The sequence below is a fragment of the Panthera leo genome, chromosome B4, assembly GCF_018350215.1.
Source record: "Panthera leo isolate Ple1 chromosome B4, P.leo_Ple1_pat1.1, whole genome shotgun sequence".
NCBI classification, from domain to species: domain Eukaryota; kingdom Metazoa; phylum Chordata; class Mammalia; order Carnivora; family Felidae; genus Panthera; species Panthera leo.
The window spans coordinates 13,780,000-13,801,721 of record NC_056685.1 but is presented as its reverse complement, the minus strand read 5'-3'; the positions used below and the strand labels follow the sequence as shown (position 1 = coordinate 13,801,721).

Genomic DNA, 21,722 nt, shown 5'->3' with positions numbered 1-21,722 from the left:
CAAAAATAATCAAATGAGTTAAAATACATTTTCTGAAAACCTTAAGATTGGATGGACATTTCAAAGAAACCATGTTTTCTTCAACTTCCTCAACTCAGGAGAAGCTACATATTTCATAAGGTTGTTGTTTTTTCTACTGTTTTTTCCTTTACTATTAAGGTTTTTATTTTGTTATATTTAGTCAATAATATCATTCTTTAAGTAGAAACTAAGTTATCTCTGGACGCCTGGGTAGCTCAGTCAGTTAAGCACCCAGCTTCGGCTCGGGTCACAATCTCACGGCTTATGAGTTCGAGCCCCGCGTCGGGCTCTGTGCTGACAGCTCAGAGCCTGGAGCCTGCTTTGAGTTCTGTATCTCCCTCTCTCTCTGCCTCTCCCCCTCTAGCAGTCTGTCTCTGTCTCTCAGAAATGAATAAACGTTAAAGAAAATTTTTTTAAGAAATTAAGTTATCTTGGTTAAATAAAAAGTTCCAAGACTGTATTACCAGATCAGGAAAAAAGTAGGAACACATCTTAAGCATCTAACACTACTTACTAATTAGCAGCTACTTATGATTAATTCAAACACAAGAATCACTCCAAACCATTTTAGCACTTTAAATTATCTGCTTTTGAAGTAAATCAAAGTAAGTGTAGTTCCAAACAGTCAAACAGCCACATACAGCAATCTGTGAATCCATTACAAATAATTGGGGTGCCTGGGTGGCTGAGTCAGTTAAGCGTCCGACTTCGGCTCAGGTCATGATCTCACAGTTTGTGAGTTCGAGGCCCGCGTCGGGCTCTGTGCTGACAGCTCAGAGCCTGGAGCCTGCTTCGGATTCTCTGTCTCCCTCTCTCTCTGCCCCTCCCTTGCTTGCACTCTGTCTCTCTCTCAAAAATAAACAAACATTAAAAAAAATTAAAAAAAAAAAAAATTGTTCGCCCAAATCAGGGCCGGCAGACAACATGTTGCAAAGCTAAGAATGGTTTTTACATTTTTAGATGATTGAAGAAAGAATCGAAAGAAGGAAAGTATCTCACGACACATGAAAATTACATGAAATTCAAATGTAAACAACCCTCAATAAAGTTTCATTGGATGCTATGGACAGAATGTTTGTATTCCCCCTCCCCAAAAATTCATATGTCAAAATCCTAAACTGCAGTGTGTTTGGAAGTGGAGCCTTTAAAAGGGGGTGATTAGATCATGAGGGTGGAACCCTCATGAATGGGACTAATGTGCTTATAAAAGAGACCCCAGAGAGTTCCCTCATCCCTTCCAACCTGTAAGGACACAGCAAGAAGACGCCATCTTTGAACCAGGAAGCAGGGTTTCAGGAGACATTGATTCTTACAGCACCTTGATCTTGGACTTCCCAGCCTCCAGAGCTGTGAGCCATGAATATCTCTAACTCATAAGCCACTCAGTTTGTTATTTTTTTATAGCAGCCCAAAGAGACTAAGATACTGGAGAATAAGCATACCCGTTTCTGTATGGTCTGCACGAGTGCTATCTCATTACACTGGGGGGTTGAGTAGTTGTGACAGAGACTGGATGTCCCCACAAACTGAAAATACTTACTTGTCTGACTTATACAGAAGACTGTTGTGATTCCTTGATCTAAAAGGCATTAACAGGGAAGCTCTTACCATTTTAGTGTTAGAATGCAAGTAGATTCAGGGCGCCTGGGCGCTTAGGTCAGTTAAGCGTCTGACTTCGGCTCAGGTCATGATCTCACAGTTCGTGAGTTCGAGCCCCACGTCGGGCTCTGTGCTGACAGCTGAGAGCCTGAAGCCTGCTTCAGATTCTGTGTCTCCTCTCTCCCTCTGCCCCTCCCCTGCTCATGCTCACTCGCTCGCTCTCTCTCTCAAAAATAAATAAACGTTAAAAAATTTTTAGAAAATGCAAGTAGATTCTACGCTCTGCAGGGCCAAAGTGGGGTGACCAGTGTGGCCACAGTACTTGCTGCTGTCCGGGTAGCCCTCCAGCATTTTGCCAGGAGGGCGTATGGATGCTCAGAGTGGTAACAGCTCGTTATAGGGCAAGACTTCAAACTCCGTAAAGAAAGATGAAGTTGTTTTTAGTTCCGTGGGACTTCTATTTGAAAAATACATCTGCATTTTGACACTAACTCAAATACTCCAATCCAGGACTGCCAGATAACTTAGTTTACTCTTAGGACAAAGACCAATCAGTGCTCCCTTTCAAACACCATTATTAGAGTGCAGTCAGTGTTTGGTGCCACCATTTATCACTGTGGCCTTCTTTTTATTTTTTTAATGGCTGCAATTGCCTTTTTTTTTTCGCCTCCCTTTTGGAACAGGCGAAAATTTTTCCATGAACATTAGCATCTCCATGCTTCAACCCACACAGTTCATCAGAGGGTGACCTAATAGATCAGCACTCTCTTAGAGCATAAGTAAAGTTGGATTTTGTTTAGTCAGTCAGAGCAGTATGAACTGGGCCATTGTTACATGCGCTGTCCATAAAAATGGTCTTTTTTAGAAATGCAACTTGCGATATGCTAGAATTATACCTCGGCTGCATTTACATGCAGCAACTGAACATGTCGTGTAAAATGCCCTTGATTGTGTTGCAAGGGAGGACTGTGTAGTGAGCCTAAGTCTTTCTTTGGAGGAATTAGCGGATTTCCTTCGCTTATGATCTTCTGACTTTCTGTTGGAAAGTAGAACAATGCCGGTGTCAGGGGGACGGGCTAACGTGGACAGACACGCGTTCTCATCCATATGTGCTGGGGTGCACTTTGCCCTTGGAAGAAAGCAGTTTTCCTTCGCCGGTCTGGCAAACGAAGTGTCATTGGTCATGGTGAATGCATCTTAGCGGAGGCTTTCTGGGCAATGGGAGATGATTATGTCAGCTCGCTTTTGCAGGCATTTACTCTCTCGCCTATAACTGGGACAGCAGATGGCTGTCCCATGTTCCGGGTTGTCAGACCGTGATCTGACTCGTTGCCCTGGGGAATGGTCACTTCTGAACATGCAAACCAGGTCAGTGGTTTGGATTTCAAGCGACCGACTGACATTGACTGGCACAGAAATCAACATTCCGGATCCTGTAGGTGATGAGGTTCTGCTATTTAATGGTAACTTGGGTTACTGGCTTTGAATACGCTCATTCTAATGAGACGACAGAAATAAAAGCATCTTCTAAGCGGAGCTCCGTTGTAGAATCCAGTTTTAACTGCCTTCCCAAAACACGGCCTGCAGAGTGTGTGTGGGTTGCTATAGAAATGGCAGTTACCGAACCGCCTCTGATCATGTATGGTGTGTATGTATCAGGCACTCAGGATCCCCACTCATAACTGGCCTAGAGCGGATTTGTCTCCGCTTCAGATGGCGAACGTTACTGCTTATGCTGCGCTCTTTGAACTAGTCCATTTGGGTAAGTCACAGCCAGCCCACCCTTGAAGGCGGGGCTTGATTTAAAATATGGATCTGGATGTTTTTCCACTTAATTGTTTTTTGGGGGAATAGGAAGGGATGGGAGCAATGCCCTGGTCCTGTCGTCCGAGGGGAGTGCCGTCAGGCCGAGGAACATGCGCACAGTTGCCCGTGGGGAGAACGGATACACAGTGATCTCAGAACATGGCCATTTGTTTTTCAATGTTGCCTAGCAACTAAAAAAAAAAAAAAAACATTCGTGTGATATCAGTCCATTCCTAGGAATCATTAAGCCTTTTGTGTTTGTCACCACCCGCTAGCCCCAAAATGAGAATTTTCAGAAAATAATGCCATCACGTTAACATTAACCATATTGTAGTTGTGGTTCGGGGACCATATTTGTTTTAAAATACTATTACAAACTTAATCTCCCTAAAGTGTCATTTTATATACAGAACTAGAACCTTCCATGCTTGCGTTTAACTGAAACAGCTTTTGGCAAGCTTTACAAATGACAGTTGCCCACTTTGTGGTCTTAGAGTGTGGTATAGATCAGTATGTTCCCCTGGAAAGGAAATGTGTCTTACTGTCGACTTCTCATTACCACTTCGGGAATATTCACATTGTGGATTATCTGGAGCAAATTTGTATCCTCCTGCCAGCTTCCCGAACACCTAGAAACCTCGGAGCCCCCCGTGCTTTGCTGCCTCTTGGCCTGAGTTTTAAGCATGGCATCTAACATGCTCATTCTAAGATCAGCCTAGGTGAAGAAGAGGAAGGTGGAGCTGCCATAATTTACCTCAAAACCAAATAATAATAAAAATTAATTTTAATGTTTATTTTTGAGAGACAGAGTACAAGCAGGGGAGGGGCAGAGAGCGGGAGACACAGAATCCAAAGCAGGTTCCAGGCTCTGAGCTGTCAGTACAGAGCCCAATGCAGGGCTTGAACTTGAGAACTTCAAGATCATGACCTGAGTCGAATTCAGATGCCTAACCGACTGAGCCACCCAGGCGCCCCCAAACCAAATAATTTTAAAATGTCTTCTGTTTTCAGTTATCTCCACCGAAATGGATAATTAAAGGAAAAGGTGTGTGTGTTTTTTTTAGTTTATTTATTTTGAGAGAATGTGTGCATGAGCAGGGGCGGGGCAGAGAGAGCAAATCCGAAACAGCCTCCACACTGTCAGCACAGAGCCTGATGTGGGGCTCAGTCCCACGAACCGTGAGATCGTGACCTGAGCCAAAACCAAGAGTCGGATGCTTGACCGACTGAGCCACCGAGGCACCCCAAAGGGAAAGTATTTTCGATAGAATACTACATTGGTAGTCCGGCATCTATCAGGAGTCGACAGGATATAGGCAGCATGAAGCCCAGCAGTTGAGACAGCTTGGACTTGGACACTGGTTCCTCCTAGTAACCAACTAAGTTACTAGCTGTGATGTTGAGCAAATCCTTTAACAGCCCAGGAAATGGAAACAGCAACTGGTACTCCGTAAAGAGCTCTGTGCAATTTCGCCATTATGATTATAATCATCACTGCTATCATGGGGCCCATATTTAGTTTGTGCATCTTAGGTGAAGCATGATAGAAGAAAGAAGGACAGGTACAGTGAAGGCCTAACATCTTCAATATCCACTCTCAGCCAAGGCAGCGTGTAGCTGGTAGGCCCCAGGTATCCAACCTGATTGGTTGGTACCTCGTTTCCTGTTTCCACCAGTTGTTCCATGTTTTGAAGGGCATTGCTGTTTCCCTATTTCCAAATAACTCTTACAGTCCAGGATAGGTAATGCCTTTAGTTTGAGCAAAGCAAGAATAAATCCCCTGGTGTGCCGGGCAAGTGTTTGCCCGGGAGCAAGTCCGGTCCACTGCCTGGTGCCTGAACTTCAGCCCAGCCCTGATCTTCCTTCTCGCAGCCCCACGCCCTGGTCTTGACAGCAGCTCATGTTGTCCCCACTTCACAGGTGAGGAGGCCGAGGACGAGGGCTTGGGATGGACGAAGATCCCAATGTCCAGGCTTTCCTGAGTAAGATTCCAGGTTTTTCAAACTAGAACCTGTTGGCCCAGAGAGCTTCTTTTGGGGAATGGGAATTGTCCACAAGGATTTTTAAATCTGAGGCTTGGGTTTTGATGATAATCCTATACGACGTAACACGAAAAATACTCTGTGTCATCAGGAGTCGGTACAGAATTTAAAGCCATCGGGTACTCTCATTGCCTGGATGCACACTTATGAATAGACTGTTGGGTAGGATAGAATCATGGAGAGAAAACTGAACCGGGGCAGCTGCCGTACATCAAGGACCCCACCATATTAAGGAAAAGTAATTTCAAAGTATGTTGAAAGAGGAAAATTTCTTGGCAAGTTCATCTAGAAAAAGGTGGCAGGAGAGTCGAATCATAGGCACACCAACGCTCAAAAGAAGCCTCACCCTACGCTGTCATGTTCATGTTGCAAGTGATAAGTGCCCTTCAGTCATCAGGCACTACATTAAATTGCTGTTTTTATCTTAATTTTATTTTGAAATTTTACAGCCTGCTTCTATTTGTTTTATAAACTTGTTTTGGTTTCATACTTCTATATGAGCCATACTGTTATATTAGGAATTAATTTTAACACATAATTTTTTTAAGTTTATTTATTTATTTTGAGAGAGGGAAAGAGAGAGCTCAGGCACAAGCTTGGGGAGGGCCAGAGAGAGAATCCCAAGCAAGCTCCACACTGCCAGTGCAGAGCTCAACGCGAGGCTCAAACTCACAAACCGTGAGATCATAACCAGAGCTGAAATCAAGAGTTGGATGCATAACCAACTGAGCCCACCCAGGTGCCCCCCAACACATAATGACTTTTTAAACAAGTTGAACACGTTGCATATGAATTTTTTTTTCCTCCTTCTACATTAATTTTGTACCTTAATCAGGTCTGGAAGTCATCGGAAGGAAAGATAGTCCAGGCCTGGTATCTAGGCAAAGCTTCCTCAGCATGCCACAGATTTAATCTTGGAAATATATGCATTCCTGAGAACACCTTTTAGCTAGGTCATTTTACCTTTTAGAATAAAATTCTACTTCTTGTGGCTCTGCCCCTTGGGAAGTACCACCCTTGGACTGAGCAAGAGGGATGGCTGCTGTAAGCACCCCCCTGCCCACTTTAGAGGACCTCACTCTGGCCCCCATCCAGCTGTGCCCTCTCCCCATGGGATAAGGTATCTACTGACCCAAAAGGATGTGGCCACCTGGAATCTGAGACCCCTTTCTAGAACACCCTCCAGGTAGCCTAGATCCTAGGGTTCCCTGCCCACACAGCCTAAGCTGATTTCCAGGCACTCTGCTCTATGCCCTTCTCCCAGGGGCAGACCTCTCCGCCCATCTACACGCGCCATGTGCATATCCTCAGGCCAGAGGGTTGGCCAAGGAGTGCCTTCTGGCTGGGGCATGAGCTTGGACATGGAGTTGGGAGTCCACATCCATGGTCATGAGGCAGGGTGTGAGTTGGGAAGGGGTATAGGCCGCAGACCAACTCTCCTCGTGCTCTTTGTTCCAGCATGTACTCTTTAAAGCACTGAAGAATTCTACCTTCAGCCCTAGGCTTTAGGTCCTATAAAGTTACAGTTGGGGAGGTAGGACACGTTTATTTAACCACATAATCACTTGCTCCGTAACTTTTAAATATTTAGATATGTTGTAATGGACATCCATTTATACTCCTGTCTTGAGTTCTGTCTGCAGCCTCAGATATAAGTTCTAGAATACCCACCTTTCAAGGTTGTAGAAGACTGAAAAGCGGTTATGTCCATAAAGCACCTAGCACGTCACCAGGCGTAGATGATGTCCTTACTATGTTGATTCTTTTTGTCCCTTATCTTGAATCACCCTGTTAAAATTGTTTGTATCGGGGCGCCTGAGTGGCTCAGTCGGTTAAGCATCAGACTGCGGCTCAGGTCACGATCTCACAGCTCGTGAGTTCGAGCCCCATGTCGGGCTCTGTGCTGACAGCTCAGAGCCTGGAACCTGCTTCTGATTCTGTGTCTCCCTCTCTCTCTGCCCCTCCCCGTCTGTGCTGTGTCTCTCTCGCTCTCTCAAAAATAAATAAACATCAAAAAAATTTTTTTAATATTTAAAATTGTTTGTATTTTCACACGTGCACACGCATACACAGAACGCAGGCATAGAACAAACCCAGCCTACACAGGATGCGCGTCATTAGAGGTGTCTGCAGGAGCACCTTGCTCGCTCTGTGGTACGACGTGTAGATGGAGTTGTACGTGGCAGGCCCAGTCATTTCAAGTGTGCAGTTTGAAGTGAGCCTCAATTGAAGGGGAAGAAACATAGGATCATCTGGGGAAAGCCTTTTCTTCTCCCACTCATTCTTAGCTGAGCGTATCCATTAACAAAGCAGGTATTGCCCTGAGGCAACGTTTTGCATCGCTATTCTCAAAGCAGCCCGGGAGGTGGGGAGCTACCAGCTTTCTTAATAAGAAAGAAGCCAAAACTCGGCACACTCAGCTCATGCACAGCATCCCAGGGAGCGCAGAAGGAGAGACGCAGAACATGATTTTCTTTGGACTTCAGATCCCTTCCTTTTCTAGTGTATCAGCTTTTTGTGCAATCCTGCTTCCATGCCAAGACTTGATGTGGCTTGCTAGAATAACGGACTAAATCTGGGAATGCAAAACACCCTGTTCCCAGGTGTGTTTGATTTGGCCCGTACAGTCGGTTTGGGGGCAGTTGTTTGTTTGCTGTGTTTTAATTTACTGCCAACATTTAAAACTGAAAGATTTCCCATGGAGTTGTTTCCTTGGCTTCTCTTTTTTTCAAGATCGAGCAGTCCATTCATTTTAGCAAATATCTATTGAACATCTTCTTTGTGCCATACTTACTCTGCTCCAGTCCCTTGGAATAAGGCAATGACGTACCAAGCAAGGGAAGGTCTCTATGGTTATGAAGCTTTTGTTCTAAATGAAGGAGACAGTGAGCCAGTTTGCTTCATACGACCTAAGTACCGTAAGACTGTTCAGTAGGGTGATGTCAGAGAGGATGATTGCTGGTCAGAGCCTTTGGAGCAGTGACATTTGAGCTGAGATCCTGTAGACATCTAGGAGCCTAATGGAAATACTTGGGGCGGGCGGCAACATTCTGGGCAGAAAAAACACAAAGGTCTTCAGGTCGGAATCAATTTGGCCACATTAGCAGCCGGTTCCGTGAGTGGCGTTGCCTCTTCAGGCAAGGGCAAGGCAGCATCTGTAGGCGTTTGAATTTGCCAACTGGCAGTCTGGCCGATAGTCTGACAAGTGACTAGATTATTTTTTAAATGTGTAGAAATATTTCTGAAGTGGCTTTAAACACGGGCTGCCCAGGTGACGCACCATGGCAACATCATGGGAAACGCCATCGGGGGTTTCCTTGAAAGAATCATGATTTAGAGCTTTGCTACTCCAAGCGTGGTCTGCAGACGGGGAGCATGTTAGAACCACAGACCCACTGAGTCAGAACCTGCATTTTAACAAGGCTTCCAATGTCACAGGCTCTTTAGCAAGCCCTGCTTGGGAACACCTTGCCGCATCTGTGAAGATGTTTGTAAACTTCTCTGTTATGCTCTCGTTCGTTTTGAGTGACTTTTCTAATGCTAGGGATTAGTGGCTGTGCCTTCTACGTCCCGGTCAGCTCCCCCAGCCCAATCCCTTCTGACATATAATTGCAAGGTGGATGTTGGATGTAGTGGATAGTGAACAAAATTTCTCTCCGTCTGGGCCTAATTAGCCTATACTCTGATACAGAGTATCAGAATAGAAATAGCTACTTTCTAGGAATTTATACATACCTGTTATAAATCCAAAATTCTCTCATTAAGTTTTATTAATGCTATTATGTATCCTAATACTTCTGGCTACCTATTTAAGGCATAGACCTTTCTATAACTTTGCCAGAATCTTTATGGCTTCCCATTACTGCTCTTTTCTAAAAACTCAGTTCTGTAAGTCTTCTGATAGCCCAGCTAAAGCTTAAAGGAAGAAAGAAGAATCAGTTGCTTAAGGTTATTTTTAAGAATCTACTTTTGGGGCGCCTGGGTGGCGCAGTCGGTTAAGCGTCCGACTTCAGCCAGGTCACGATCTCGCGGTCTGTGAGTTCGAGCCCCGCGTCAGGCTCTGGGCTGATGGCTCGGAGCCTGGAGCCTGTTTCCGATTCTGTGTCTCCCTCTCTCTCTGCCCCTCCCCCGTTCATGCTCTGTCTCTCTCTGTCCCAAAAATAAATTAAAAAAAAAATAAAAAAAAAAAAAAGAATCTACTTTTCGGGGCGCCTGGGTGGCTTGGTCGGTTAAGCGTCCGACTTCAGCTCGGGTCATGATCTCACGGTCTGTGAGTTCGAGCCCCGCGTCGGGTTCTGTGCTGACAGCTCAGAGCCTGGAGCCTGTTTCAGATTCTGTGTCTCCCTCTCTCTCTGCTCCTCCCCTGTTCATGCTCTGTCTCTCTCTGTCTCAAAAATGAATAAACGTTAAAAAAAAAAAAAAAAAAAAGAATCTACTTCTCAAAAATTACCCTAAAAATACCCAGGGAACATGCTGTAGCTGAATACAGACTCATTTCTTGTTTTAATTTCTAATAATTCAGCATATCTCTCTGTCTTTATGCTTCACAGAAGGTCTTTGGTTATAGTGAGTTGCCTTTAATTTTATTCTTATTTAAATCAGTCCTGAAATGTACTTGCCTGAAGCTGTAAGAATCCAACCATCTGTACATAACTTTTGCTCTTCAGTTTGATTGCTTTCAACAAGAACAGTTGGATAATTGACACCAGGTAAATACATTGCTGTGTAATTAATGAGGACTGTATCCCCCTCACAAACTTCATGGAAAAATAATCCCAAAGAAGGAAACATAGCTACTCAAAGGCATGGGCTTGAATTTGGGAAAAAATGAGAAGGCTACTCCACAATATCATCAAAGTTTCTACTCCACTGGTAAATGTGACTTAGGGCCGATGGAGTTACACATTCTGTTGTATGACAGTGATCCTGTCATAGTTTTGTAAAAGCATGCAGCGAAGGTAGATTTTTGACCTTGATACTTCTATGCTATACGTAGAAAAGTATAATAGAGGTGATAGCCTTAGGTAATGCAAACTAAAGCCCTGAAAAGTAAGGGATTTGGATTCTAGAGAAATCCAGCATATTCGGGGATCAGGAAAGACCCTGTGATCAAAACTGGCAATAAAGGGGCGCCTGGGTGGCTCAGTCAGTTGAGCATCTGACTCTTGATTCCGGCTCAGGTCATGATCCCAGGGTTGTGGAATCGAGCCCCACATCGGGCTCCACACTGAATGCGGAGCCTGCTTAAGATTCTCTCTCCCTCTTCCTTTGCCCTTCTTCCCTGCCCCCCTTGCATGTTCTCTCTAAAAATTAAAAAAAAAAAAAAAAAAAAAAAAACTAGCAATGAGCAGCGGCACTTGCTAGGGATCTGAAAGGTACCTACTTCTTAAGAAATTGTTCTCAAAAAAAAAAAGAAAGAAAGAAAAAGAAGATTCTTCTGAGAAGAGCCAGTGCCCCCACCATGCTGAAGGCTGTGCAGGAGCTACCACAGCTCGAGTGAGATGATTACTGGCCGCGGCCAGCAGCTGAGGGGCAAGACGGCCATGTGTTCCCACCAGGAAATTCACGCTTGTGTCACACATACGTGTGTCTCACCTCTCACCATAAATGTTCGCAGATATCTCACGGTGAAAATGTAGGTGGAAGAGTAGAAATAGCTATTTGGCAGCGTGGATACTCAATACTCACCTTTTGACCAGTAGAACTTCTCTGAGGTGGGTTTTCGGAGGGACTGTGGGATTTCTTCACGAGTGCCAGCTTACAGACCCGATAGAATTCACTCTGGTCTCTTTCAAGAGACACAGATCAATTAGAATATGTCAATTGACATATTCGTGCAATTGCACGAAGTAGAACACCCAACTACAAGTATGTGACTGATGAGCCGTTTCTCGTTTCCACGACGAAAGCCACGTGAAACAGCCCCAGGATCGCTCCCAGGGCTGAAAGGTCTCGCCAGCGCCCTTCAGGCCCCACTGCTGTGCCGTCCTCGGGACGCCCAAGTTCACGAGGTGGCAGAGCTAGAATTCACATACAGGGTTATGTTACGCTGGAAAAGCCGTCCGTGTGGTCAGTTGGCCCTTTATATGCCTGGCTTTTCTTCTGCCCCGGGTTCCGAGGTCTGACGCGGTGACAGTACCTCACCGTAAGTGCAATGACTTGTGTCCCTGTGCACTGCCTAACGCGCAAGGTGCCTACTTCAACTCGTAATTAGTGAAGTTGTGGGCTTTCATCTGCAGTTTCCTTTGCAAAATCAGTAGCGCTCCTAATATCAGGGCTTGATGCTTGTTTCCAAACGCTGAGATGAGTTAGCATGGCTGCTAGAATAGGGACTTGTGGGCAGAGGACAGACACGTAGCAGGCAAGGGGAGAGAGGGAAGTCTGAGCCCTGCAGGCTGTATTCAAACAAGACGTGGTTTGAGCCCTTTTCTCATGTTTCAGGGTTCTTTTCCCTTTTGATAGCCATTTGTTATACTTTTTAACTCACTTGCCTTTTTTTTAATATTTATTTTGAGAGAGAGAGAGCGAGCATAGGCACACATATGCATAAGGGAGGGGCAGAGAGAGAGGGAGAAAATCCCAAGCAGGCTCCTTGCGACGTGGGGGGCTCATGAAATCATGACCTGAGCCGAAATCAAGAGTCAGACGTTCAACCAACTGAGCCACCCAGGCACCCTTTAACTCACTTTTCTTTATATTTTGCAAATAAAGGCTGATTTCATTACTGCTTAGGAACATAGCAAGAAGGCACCCTGGGTGATTGCTAAGAGAGCCCATCAGATCTTACAGACGAGCGGAAGGCATGTCTTTTTCTGCCTGTCAATAACTGTGTGTAATAATCTTTGTGGTTAAGCATAGCTTCCAAATTAAGAACTCACGGTGCTTTACGCACGGTGAACCTTGCCAGCTGAATACATAGCGAACTCATTTTTTAAAGATTAGAATGACTTTTCAACAAAGTATTTATTCCTGAAAATATCTCTAAATCTTTCTATTGTGCAAGGTTTAATTCTAGAAAATGATAATTCAGACAAAAACTGATCTGAGGATGTAGTGTCGAAGGAAAGAGATACTGAACTTGGATTAGAACACCACTGTTGGATAATTGCTTCTGTTCCCCAGTCCCTCAAACTGCCTGTGGACGTTACTCGGACACGGTTTTACTAAGGTGGGTCGTGTAGTTCTGGATAGGAGACCGCCCCAGTTATAGATGTTGGGGGTCTTGATGGTGAGGGAGAAGATCTGATAACAGAAACACTGATAGCATTTAGGAAGGGAGGGAAGAAGGAAAGGAAGGAGGAACCAGGAGGGAGGGAGGGACAACATGGGAGGGTGTATCTAATGTAGGAGCAAACAATTACAGTCCTCAGCTGGGACCTAAGGGCATGATATATTTTTTTTAATTTAATGTTTATTTTTGAGGGAGAGAGACAGAGTGCAAGCAGGGGAGGCGCAGAGGGAGACACAGAATCTGAAGCAGGCTCCAGGCTCTGAGCTGTCAGCACAGTGTCCGACACGGGACTCGAACTCACAAACCATGAGATCATGACCCGAGCCAAATTCGGATGGGGCATCAATATTTGAGAAGCTAGCATTGTAGTTGATCGTGATCATGGCCCTGAGTTATTGTGAAAAATCGAAATTGTATTCAATTTTATTTTATTTTTTGAAATTGCCTATTGACTGATGTATTTAATGTTCAGCTACGAATACATATTATAGCATAAGCTGGCAATTAAAATTTATTTATTTATTTGGGGGGGAGGGGCAGAGAAAGGGGGAGACAGAATCCTAGGCAGGCTCCGCATTGTCAGCAAGAGCCCAATGCAGGGCTCGATCTCACGAACTGTGAGATCCCAACCTGAGCTGAAATTAAGGGTCGGACACTTAACCAGCTGAGCCACCCAGGTGCCCCTTATATTCAATTTTATAAGGCAGGAGGAGTAAATGGTCCTTTTTTAGACTATTTGTAAAACTTCGATTTCAAATTTTGGGAAATGAAACCCAAGTTGTATAGAAGAAGAACTTCCAGGCCCTGTTCAGGAGATGTCCTGGGGTTGCCACGGTGGGCGATGTCGGGGAAGGGGGGAGGGAAGGGGAGGGAAGGGGGGAGGGGTGGTGTTCTCTTCATCTTCATGCAGAAAGCTTATCTTCTATCTTTTATATATAAATTTCTGCATAAGATTTCATCAAAGGGAGAGAGTTCAAATACTTTAGAAAACTATTTGAAAACTACCGACCTAGAAGTTTCAGTAATGCAGAATTTCATTCCTTGGTGATGCCAGAGGGGTTACTATATAAGTTTCACCCACAGAGTCCCCAGGGATCGACGTGTCACAGACCTCAGTCGCAGCAGAGAGGCGCCCAGAGCCGCCAGCCTGCTCCCAACAGACCCACTTAACAGCTGGCCAGCTGCTCGGTGCATTAGCAGCTGTGCGTGGGGCAGGTGGCCGCCTGGCTGGGCCAGTGGGGTGGGACGGGAGAAATCCCAGGTGCCTGCCTGCACACCTTCACCAGGTGACCCGCCTTGACCCGGTGCATGTCCCAGCGGCTGCCTCGACTGCCCGCTTGTGAAGAGGATCCTGAGCCTAGCAAGGCCTCCACGGGAAGTGGCGGGAAGGGGCTGGAAGGAATAGGCTGGAGCAAGGAGAAAGAGAAGCAGAGGCGTGAAGTGGATCTAAGGAAGCAGCCGTGCTGGGCTGCTTTTGGGACATCGGAGGCTTCTCTGTGTCCGGACCACGGACGCTGCCCCATCCAGGAGGCAGGTGGGCAGGCTGGAGATCAGGCAGCTGGAGCTTTCCTCTGTCCACACCGCAGGAGCAACCCAGGCCCTCCCGGTTCTGTCTGAGCAGCGCCTGAGACCCCCCCCCCCCGCCCAGACTGGCGGGATCCCCACCCTTGGCACCCTGGTTGCGGGTGCTGAGCTCCCGTGGCCTCATGGAACAGAAGAGACTTCACAGAGGTCTGTCTGCTCTGCCGTCCGGTATCCCCGGCTCCCGGCCGGCGAGCACGAGAATCTCTTCCCGTGTGTGTTGGCTCCTCGGGTGGGGAGGTCGCCCTCATCCCGCGGCACCAGGATCTCACCCTAACGAGAAGCATATGCTCCAGGGCACAGCTCGGTCGTTCTCTTCCCTGCTGCTGACTTCCTCCCACCAAACACAGAAAGCTTGGAAATGGCTTTTGCCAATAACAGCATGACTGCTGCGTCCTGAGATGGCGTCACCCTTTAGTCACTGAACACGTGTACGTTTTGCAGGCAACGTAGGCCAAAATAAATGCCTCTTTCCCAGCTGGCTTTGTTCCCTTAAGTTTGAATTGCAGCACACTTCTGTAAGGATCCCTTTCCTGACGACCACACCCAGCTTTTCACAGAAGGTCATCCGACGACGCGACTTCTTGGGTTGCCTGCTGGGCTTTCACTCGTTCTCGAGTACTATTCAGCTGGTACGCCAACGAGATTTCTTGGTGCTGAGAAGACAAAAGGAATATAGGACCCAGGCCCAAACTCGCAGAGGCTACAGTCTGACAGAGGAGGCCAGACGTTGGCGACTGAGGCAACGTGTGATTTGGAAAAGAGATGCAGTGACACGTGTCCCAGGAGGACGAGGACAAGGAAGACCCTTGAGCTCTGGAGGGACTCGGGATAAGCACATGACGTGACTTGAATCTTGAAAGATGGGTAGATTTCTGGAAGAGAGAAAAACCATGTGAGGGGCGCCCGGGTGGCTCAGTCAGTTAAGCGTCCGACCCTTGATTTTGGCTCATGATCTCACGGTTCTTGAGTTCGAGCCCCGCCTCGGGCTCCGTGCTTACAGGGAGGAGGCTGCTTGGATCCTCTGTCTTCCTCTCACCGCCCCTCCCCCTCCTCTCAAATATAAATAAGTGTTGAAAGAAAGAAAGACCTTGTGAGATTAGAGCCGCAGTTGCCAGCAAAGCCACGGACTTGGGTGAAGTGCATACTGCGTGCTGGTGTTTGAGGAGCTCAGGGGCTGCGGGGATGGGTGAGGGGCGGGTGGGGAGGAGAGGTCTGACCACACCGTGCCTCCATTTACAGGGCCCAGTGGCTTCCATTTCTTTCTTCTTTTTTATTAAGTTCTTTATGTTAATTCCAGTTAGTTAACACACAGTGTCACATTCGTTTCTGGTGTACGGTATGGCGATTCAGCACTTCTATACGTCACCCAGCGCCCGTCATGACAAGTGCACCCCTTAATCCCCGTTACCTATTTAACCCACCCCCCCCACCCACCTCCCCTCTGGTAACCAGCAGTTTATTCTCTATGTAAGAGTCTGTTTCTTGGGGCGCCTGGGTGGCTCAGTCAGTTGAGCGTCTGATTCTTGATTTTCCTCAGGTCATGATCCCAGCGTCATGAGATCGAGCCCTGTGTCTGGCTCTGCACTCCGTGTGGAGGCTCTTAAGAGTCTCTCTCTCTCTCCCCCTCTGCCCCTCTCCCCTGTTCATGTGCTCTCTCCCTCTCTCTCTCTAAAATAAAATGAGGAAGAAAAAAAGAATCTGTTTCATGGTTTGTCTCTTCCTCTCTTTTTTCCTTTGTTCATTTGTTTTGGTTCTTCAATTGCACATATGAGTGAAATCATATGATATTTGTCTTCTTCGGACTGCCTTATTTCACTTAGGATGATACTGTCTGGCTCCATCCACGTTGTTGCAAATGGCAAGATTTCAGTCTTTTTTATGGCTGAGTAATATTCCATTGTGTATATATCACTTCCTCTTTATCCATTCATCTATTGATGGACATTTGGGCTGCTTCCACATCTTGCCTGTTGTAAATAATGCTGCAATAAACAGGGGTGTGTGTATCATTTGGAATAATGTTTTTCTGTTTGGGGAGTAAATATCCCAGTAGTGCAATTACTGGATCTTAGAATAGTTCTATTGTTAACTTTTTGAGAAACCTCCGTACCATTTTTAATGGCCCTAGAAGCCCTTCCCAGCCCTTCCCGGGCAGACAGCAAACTCCTTTCCAGCCCATCCCTTATGCCCCGCCGACCCGACCCCCACCTGCACCCCATCCAAAGCATCTTCCAAGCCCACTACCCTGTGTGCCTTCCTGCACACTGTTTCCTCCTCCTCCTCCTCCTCCTCCTCCTCCCCTCCTCACCCCCACCCCCAGCTGCCAATTCTTCGAAACTTGACTCATCCGGAAGCCTTCTCTACCCTCCCTGTGCTCCCAAAGCATATTCTCCAGTCACCGGCCTTGCTGGCTGTGGCCATCGTCACCACCACCCCTGCCAGGCAGGGGCCCTCCAGGCTGGACTGGGGGCGGGGTATAGCTCGAAGGGATTTTAGAAGCGTTTCTGCAGTTGATGTGCTTGTGTTGGAGAAGGCAGAAGCAACTTCGCAGTCGAGTTAGGCGGTTTGAAGTAGCAGCAATCAGGACCCGTGAGCTTCAGGTCCTTCCACGTGGGTCCCTTCAGCCTGACGTAGTATCCGCTCCATTTGAAGAGCAGCAGTGACTCAAGAACCCCACCTGGGGAAAACCGCAGACCAAAGAGTGCACGCCACCTCCTGGCTGAGGCGGAGATCCTGGCAGGGCCGTGTTGTGGGGACAGCCAGGGGAGTGGGGTGGGGTGTGGAAGTCAGGGCAGGGGCACAGCAGCGTGGGATCCCCAAGCGGAAAACTGGAACCGGTCACCAACAGCCGGCTCTCTATCTTCAGAGAAGCTTTCTTACCAAATAGGGAAAGTCTTTAGCTGAATGTGTCAAATGTCCTATGTTTTCCATTTCCTCAGTAGCTCTTGTTAAAAAACAAAATTCAGCAGAGTAAATTTGAATACCTAATTGACTTTATTAAATGATTCATGAATCAGGCAGCATCCCATCTAACAAGTAGAGGGGAGGTCTGCTGAGCTAAACAAGAGAAAGGTTTTTAAAAGCAGGGAGGGGGGCGGGGGCACCTGGGCAGCTCAGTCGGTGAAGCCTCCGACTTCAGCTCAGGTCATGATCTCACAGTCTGTGGGTTCAAGCCCCGCATCAGGCTCTGTGCTGACAGCTGAGCCTGCTTCTGTTTCTGTGTCTCCCTTTCTCTTTGCCCCTACCCCACTCATGCTCGCTCTCTCTCTCTCTCTCTCTCTCAAAAATAATAAACATTAAAAAAAATCTTTTTTAAAAGCAGGGAGAGGGGCATAAATAAAAGAAGAATGGATTTTATTAGCAAGGAATGCATTGTTTGGGCAAGGTTGCCCTCCGAAGGGGAACAGAAGGGGTCAATTAGTAAATTCCCTGGTACTGACCAGGAAATTCATGTTGTCTGGTTAAAGGTTACGTGCCTGTGCAATTGAAACTGCAGTTAGTTTGGGTATCCAGTCTCGGTGTACCGACCGGGGGCCTTCCCCTAAGTGACACCATTTTGGGCCTTTGGTTTTGTTTGTAACGCTTTGTAGAACGGAGCGATGCTCTAAGTAACTAAATCATCTCTGGGCTGGGTGTTCTTCAGCAAATGAATCTGAATTGGGCATCCTTATCCTCACACTCACTTTAGAAACTTTCCCATTTGTATTCCTCTTGTCTAATGGGAATGGAAATCATCTCCGGCCGTGATGCAGCCTGTCTCTTGGGAAGGTCAGACAGTGCAAGGTGCCTCCTGACGCCTAGCCTCTCCCTTCTTCCTCCTTTGTTTGACGTCTGAGCAGTGGAGGAGGCGAGCAAGATTGGAGGCTTTGCCACCGGCTCCTTTCCACCCACTGCATTTCAGTGTTGCTATGGCAACTGGTAGGCCGTAGAAGCACCGCCAAATATTGTTTCCTTCTTCAACGGAGAACAATCCACCGTTGCCACCTCAGTAACGTGTGTGCACGGGAAGGGCAAGGGTTTAGGAACCAGAGGGGAGAATGGTTGGTGCACGGTTGGTGCATTTAGGCCTCGAGTGGACACAGTTACACACAAGGCCATTTCAGGTAGTGGGGATTATGGGAGCAGGCCGAGCGGTGGAGCGCGTGGGCCTCGAGGCAGGAGGAGCCCTGCGAAGCAACTTGACTGAGGTGTCTACACTGGTGGGCTGGGCGGGTGCCTGTCCTGCTGGGGGGCCTGGCCAGCACTCTCCATTTGTCTTCTGCTGCCGGCCGCCATCACGGGCCTCAAAGCAAGGCGCTCAGCAGGTGGACCAGGCAACAGGTCTGTGTCTGGAAAACTTAAAAAGTGAAAATGTCACGAACTGTTGGGACAGTTTATAGAAGAATGCAACAGGGTAGATCAGATCCTGCCCTGAGGACAGAGAGACAGGCGTAGGTCTGCTCCTGCTCTGCTCTCTACCCCTGAGGGCCCTTAGAAGAGTTCTGTACCTCCCCAGTCTCCCCAGTCCTTGTCCAAAAAGAAAATGAGTCCTACTCTGTGGCGGTGCTGTGAGAATTATAATGTGTATAAGACGCATCTGCTGTGACCAGCCTGTACGTAAGAGGTGCTCATTAACGTTAACTACCAATTAATAACTGAAAGACAGTTCAGACCTGGACATATCTGGTGTTTCCCAGTGTCAGAAGCAACTGGAAACTTTTTAAAATACTCACCTAAGCCAGGTTTAGTAGGCTAGAATTTGCAAAAATAAGACCAAGAAGTCTATATATTTTTTTTAAACTTTCCTAAGTAATTCTGATGTAACCAAGTGTATAATCTGGGGTAGGAAATTTGCTTATTGGCTTGAGAAAGAAGAGTAGAAACAGTTCTGGATTTCTCCCGACCGCCTTCTTTCTACTCCCCCCAACGCTTACCTTGCTACCTTTCTTCTACTTCTAAACTCCAAAGCTTTTGGGTAGAATTATCTGAGTTTGGAAGCAGGGATGTTTGAGAAAGTGGTTGAAAATAAATTAATCAGAAAAGCAAGAAAAAATCAGTTTCCCTCACCCCTGAAAGAAGTTGAAAAGAATCTATGGAAAGGTGTATGCAGTCCCTAGATGACATCTGGACCGTCTTGGCTACCTGCTGTGTTACAAAGATGACATTTAAGGTACAATATGTGTAAGCCCTAAATAGGGGTGTAGTGTGTGTCCAGCTCAAGTTTTTTCTGCACCCCACAGGAACGTGGCTGAAGAGTGGTCTGGGCCTCGTGCACCAGGAAGGTAGCCAGCGGACGTGGACGTACATTGCCCCTCAGCTGGGGTACTGGGTGGCAGCCATGTCTCCTCCCAACCCAGGTAACACGAAGCCAGCACCTGCGATGATGGGCGTTGAGTTCTTTGAGGGTTCAGGCTAAGTATGCTTTGGAAAATTACTTCAGCAGCGAGACCTCATCTTACTCAAAAATGGTAGAAAGGGGCGCCTGGCCAGCTCAATCGGTAGAGCATGTGACTCTTGATCTGAGGGCCATGAGTTCGAGCCCCACGTTGGGTGTAGAGATTACTTTAAAAAAAATGGTTAAAAGTCTGAAAATCAAATGATGAAACTAAGGTATTGTGTGGGGGTGGGGGAGTTCTGGTTGCGACTCTCCCGTCTAGGATAACAAGAATGCACAGAACATACTCCTGTCTTGTATCTGTTTTGCTCAGACAGCTGCCATAGGGAATTCCTAATCTAAAGCCCATGGGGGCGGTTTAGACCTCCTCCCTAATTCCTGAAACAGCTGTGGCCTGTTGTAAGAGAACATGTGGGGAAGGGCACTCCTTAGACAGGCTAACACAGTCACCACTGGAGCTTTCTTGGGGCAAAAAGCTTGTTTTGGCCTTTCCTGAAGGTTCAGAAACAAACCAGTTTGCTTTGTGTCTAAAACAATAATCATCTCTACTTAGGATACGTGAATTAACTCATACTTTTTAAAGCATGACTTAAAAAAAAGTTTTAACCTATGTGCCCTAATTTATCCCAAGGAACATTCTAGAATTGTTTCTTAAAATAGTCATCTTCAGAGAATTCTTTCCAGTCATGGCTTCTGTCACTCAAAATGCCTTTAGAATCTGTATCACTGGGACTGCCTTCATTAGTGAAACGTTTTCATTGGTGGCAAATCTTTATGCTCCGAGGGTCCCTTTGATTCTTCTTAGACGCATCTAAAAGTCATGCACATCCTGGTCTGGTGAGTAAAGTAGGTAATTGAGCCAGGTCAGAAATGTGCTATGATTAAAAGCTGTCTCTCATCATGAAGGCAGTTCCAAAATGGGAGTCCAAGATATTGTAGCAGTGGAATTGTCACTGGAATGACACTCACATTCCCATAGTAGCGGATTTGATGGAGGTGCTGAGAAATTGGCCCCAGACTGAGAAAATGTTGATTTCCCATTTCACAAAGGGAATTCTGTGTTTCCCTTTATGATAGCGTTCTTGTAGCAATATAGGCACGAACCAGGTACAAAAATGCCCCAGGCTCCAAATCACAAATATCTAGAATATGAGTAAGAGTAAAGAAGGAAAGAAAAGAAATTCCTGAAGTACCCAAGTAGAGGCCATAAAGCCCATGCATTACAGTTAACTTTCATTTTAGATATATTTCGGGGGCACATGGGTGGCTCAGTCAGTTGAGCACCAACTTGGCTCAGGTCATGATCTCACGGTTCGTGGGCTCAAGCCCCACGTCAGGTTCTGTGCTGACAGCTCAGAGCCTGGAGCCTGCTTCGGATTCTGTGTCTCCCTTTCTCTCTGCCCCTCCCCCTCTCGCATTCTGTCTCTGTCAAAAATTAATAAACATTACAAAAAATTTAGATATCTTTCAGACAACTGTGATTCTCAGTTTGCCCATCATGCCACAGATTAATAGATGTTTTGTAAAGAGGGGAGAAAGAACGGCTTGGTATAGGTCTGCCAACCCTTCCGAGCAGTGAAGGAAGAGACAAAAATCTATAAAGAGCGTATATGACAGAGCCCTGATGGCATTTAATGTACAGACACATATATTAGTAACCTCACAGCCATCCCCTTTATTAAAACAAATTACAAAGATGCTGTGCCTTCATGAGCCCAAAACCAACAAGAAAATAGTTAGGGTTTTTTCTTTCATTCTCCAGTTAAGAAGGAAATTGAGTACAGCTGTAAATTTTATAGAGTGTTCCATTGGCAGAAGTTAAGATAATAACATTTTAAGTACTTAAAGGACAGAACTTGAATTATTTGGAAATGATTTTTATGTGTACCCCGGATTTTTGGTGATTCCTGCCAAGGCATTGCCTAGGTCCATGGGGGTTGTCTCTGGGTAGAAAAAAAAAAAAATGGTTTCTCTGAATGCTGAATGGAGTATACAGTTGTCAATTGTTTTTCCAACTTTGGGGCATATTAACTCCACACTCCCCCACTGAAGTGAATTATGTTTG

At 46.3% G+C, this 21,722-nt stretch overlaps 1 protein-coding gene across 1 annotated transcript in view; it reads left to right on the top strand.

Annotated features, from left to right (window-relative positions):
* FAM171A1 (family with sequence similarity 171 member A1) overlaps positions 1-21,722 on the top strand; it is a 133,913-nt gene that overhangs the window by 108,404 nt on the left and 3,787 nt on the right. The window contains exon 6 of the mRNA XM_042944991.1: positions 19,503-19,619. Coding sequence (XP_042800925.1) covers positions 19,503-19,619 — 117 coding nt within the window. The remainder of the gene's footprint in view (positions 1-19,502; positions 19,620-21,722) is intronic.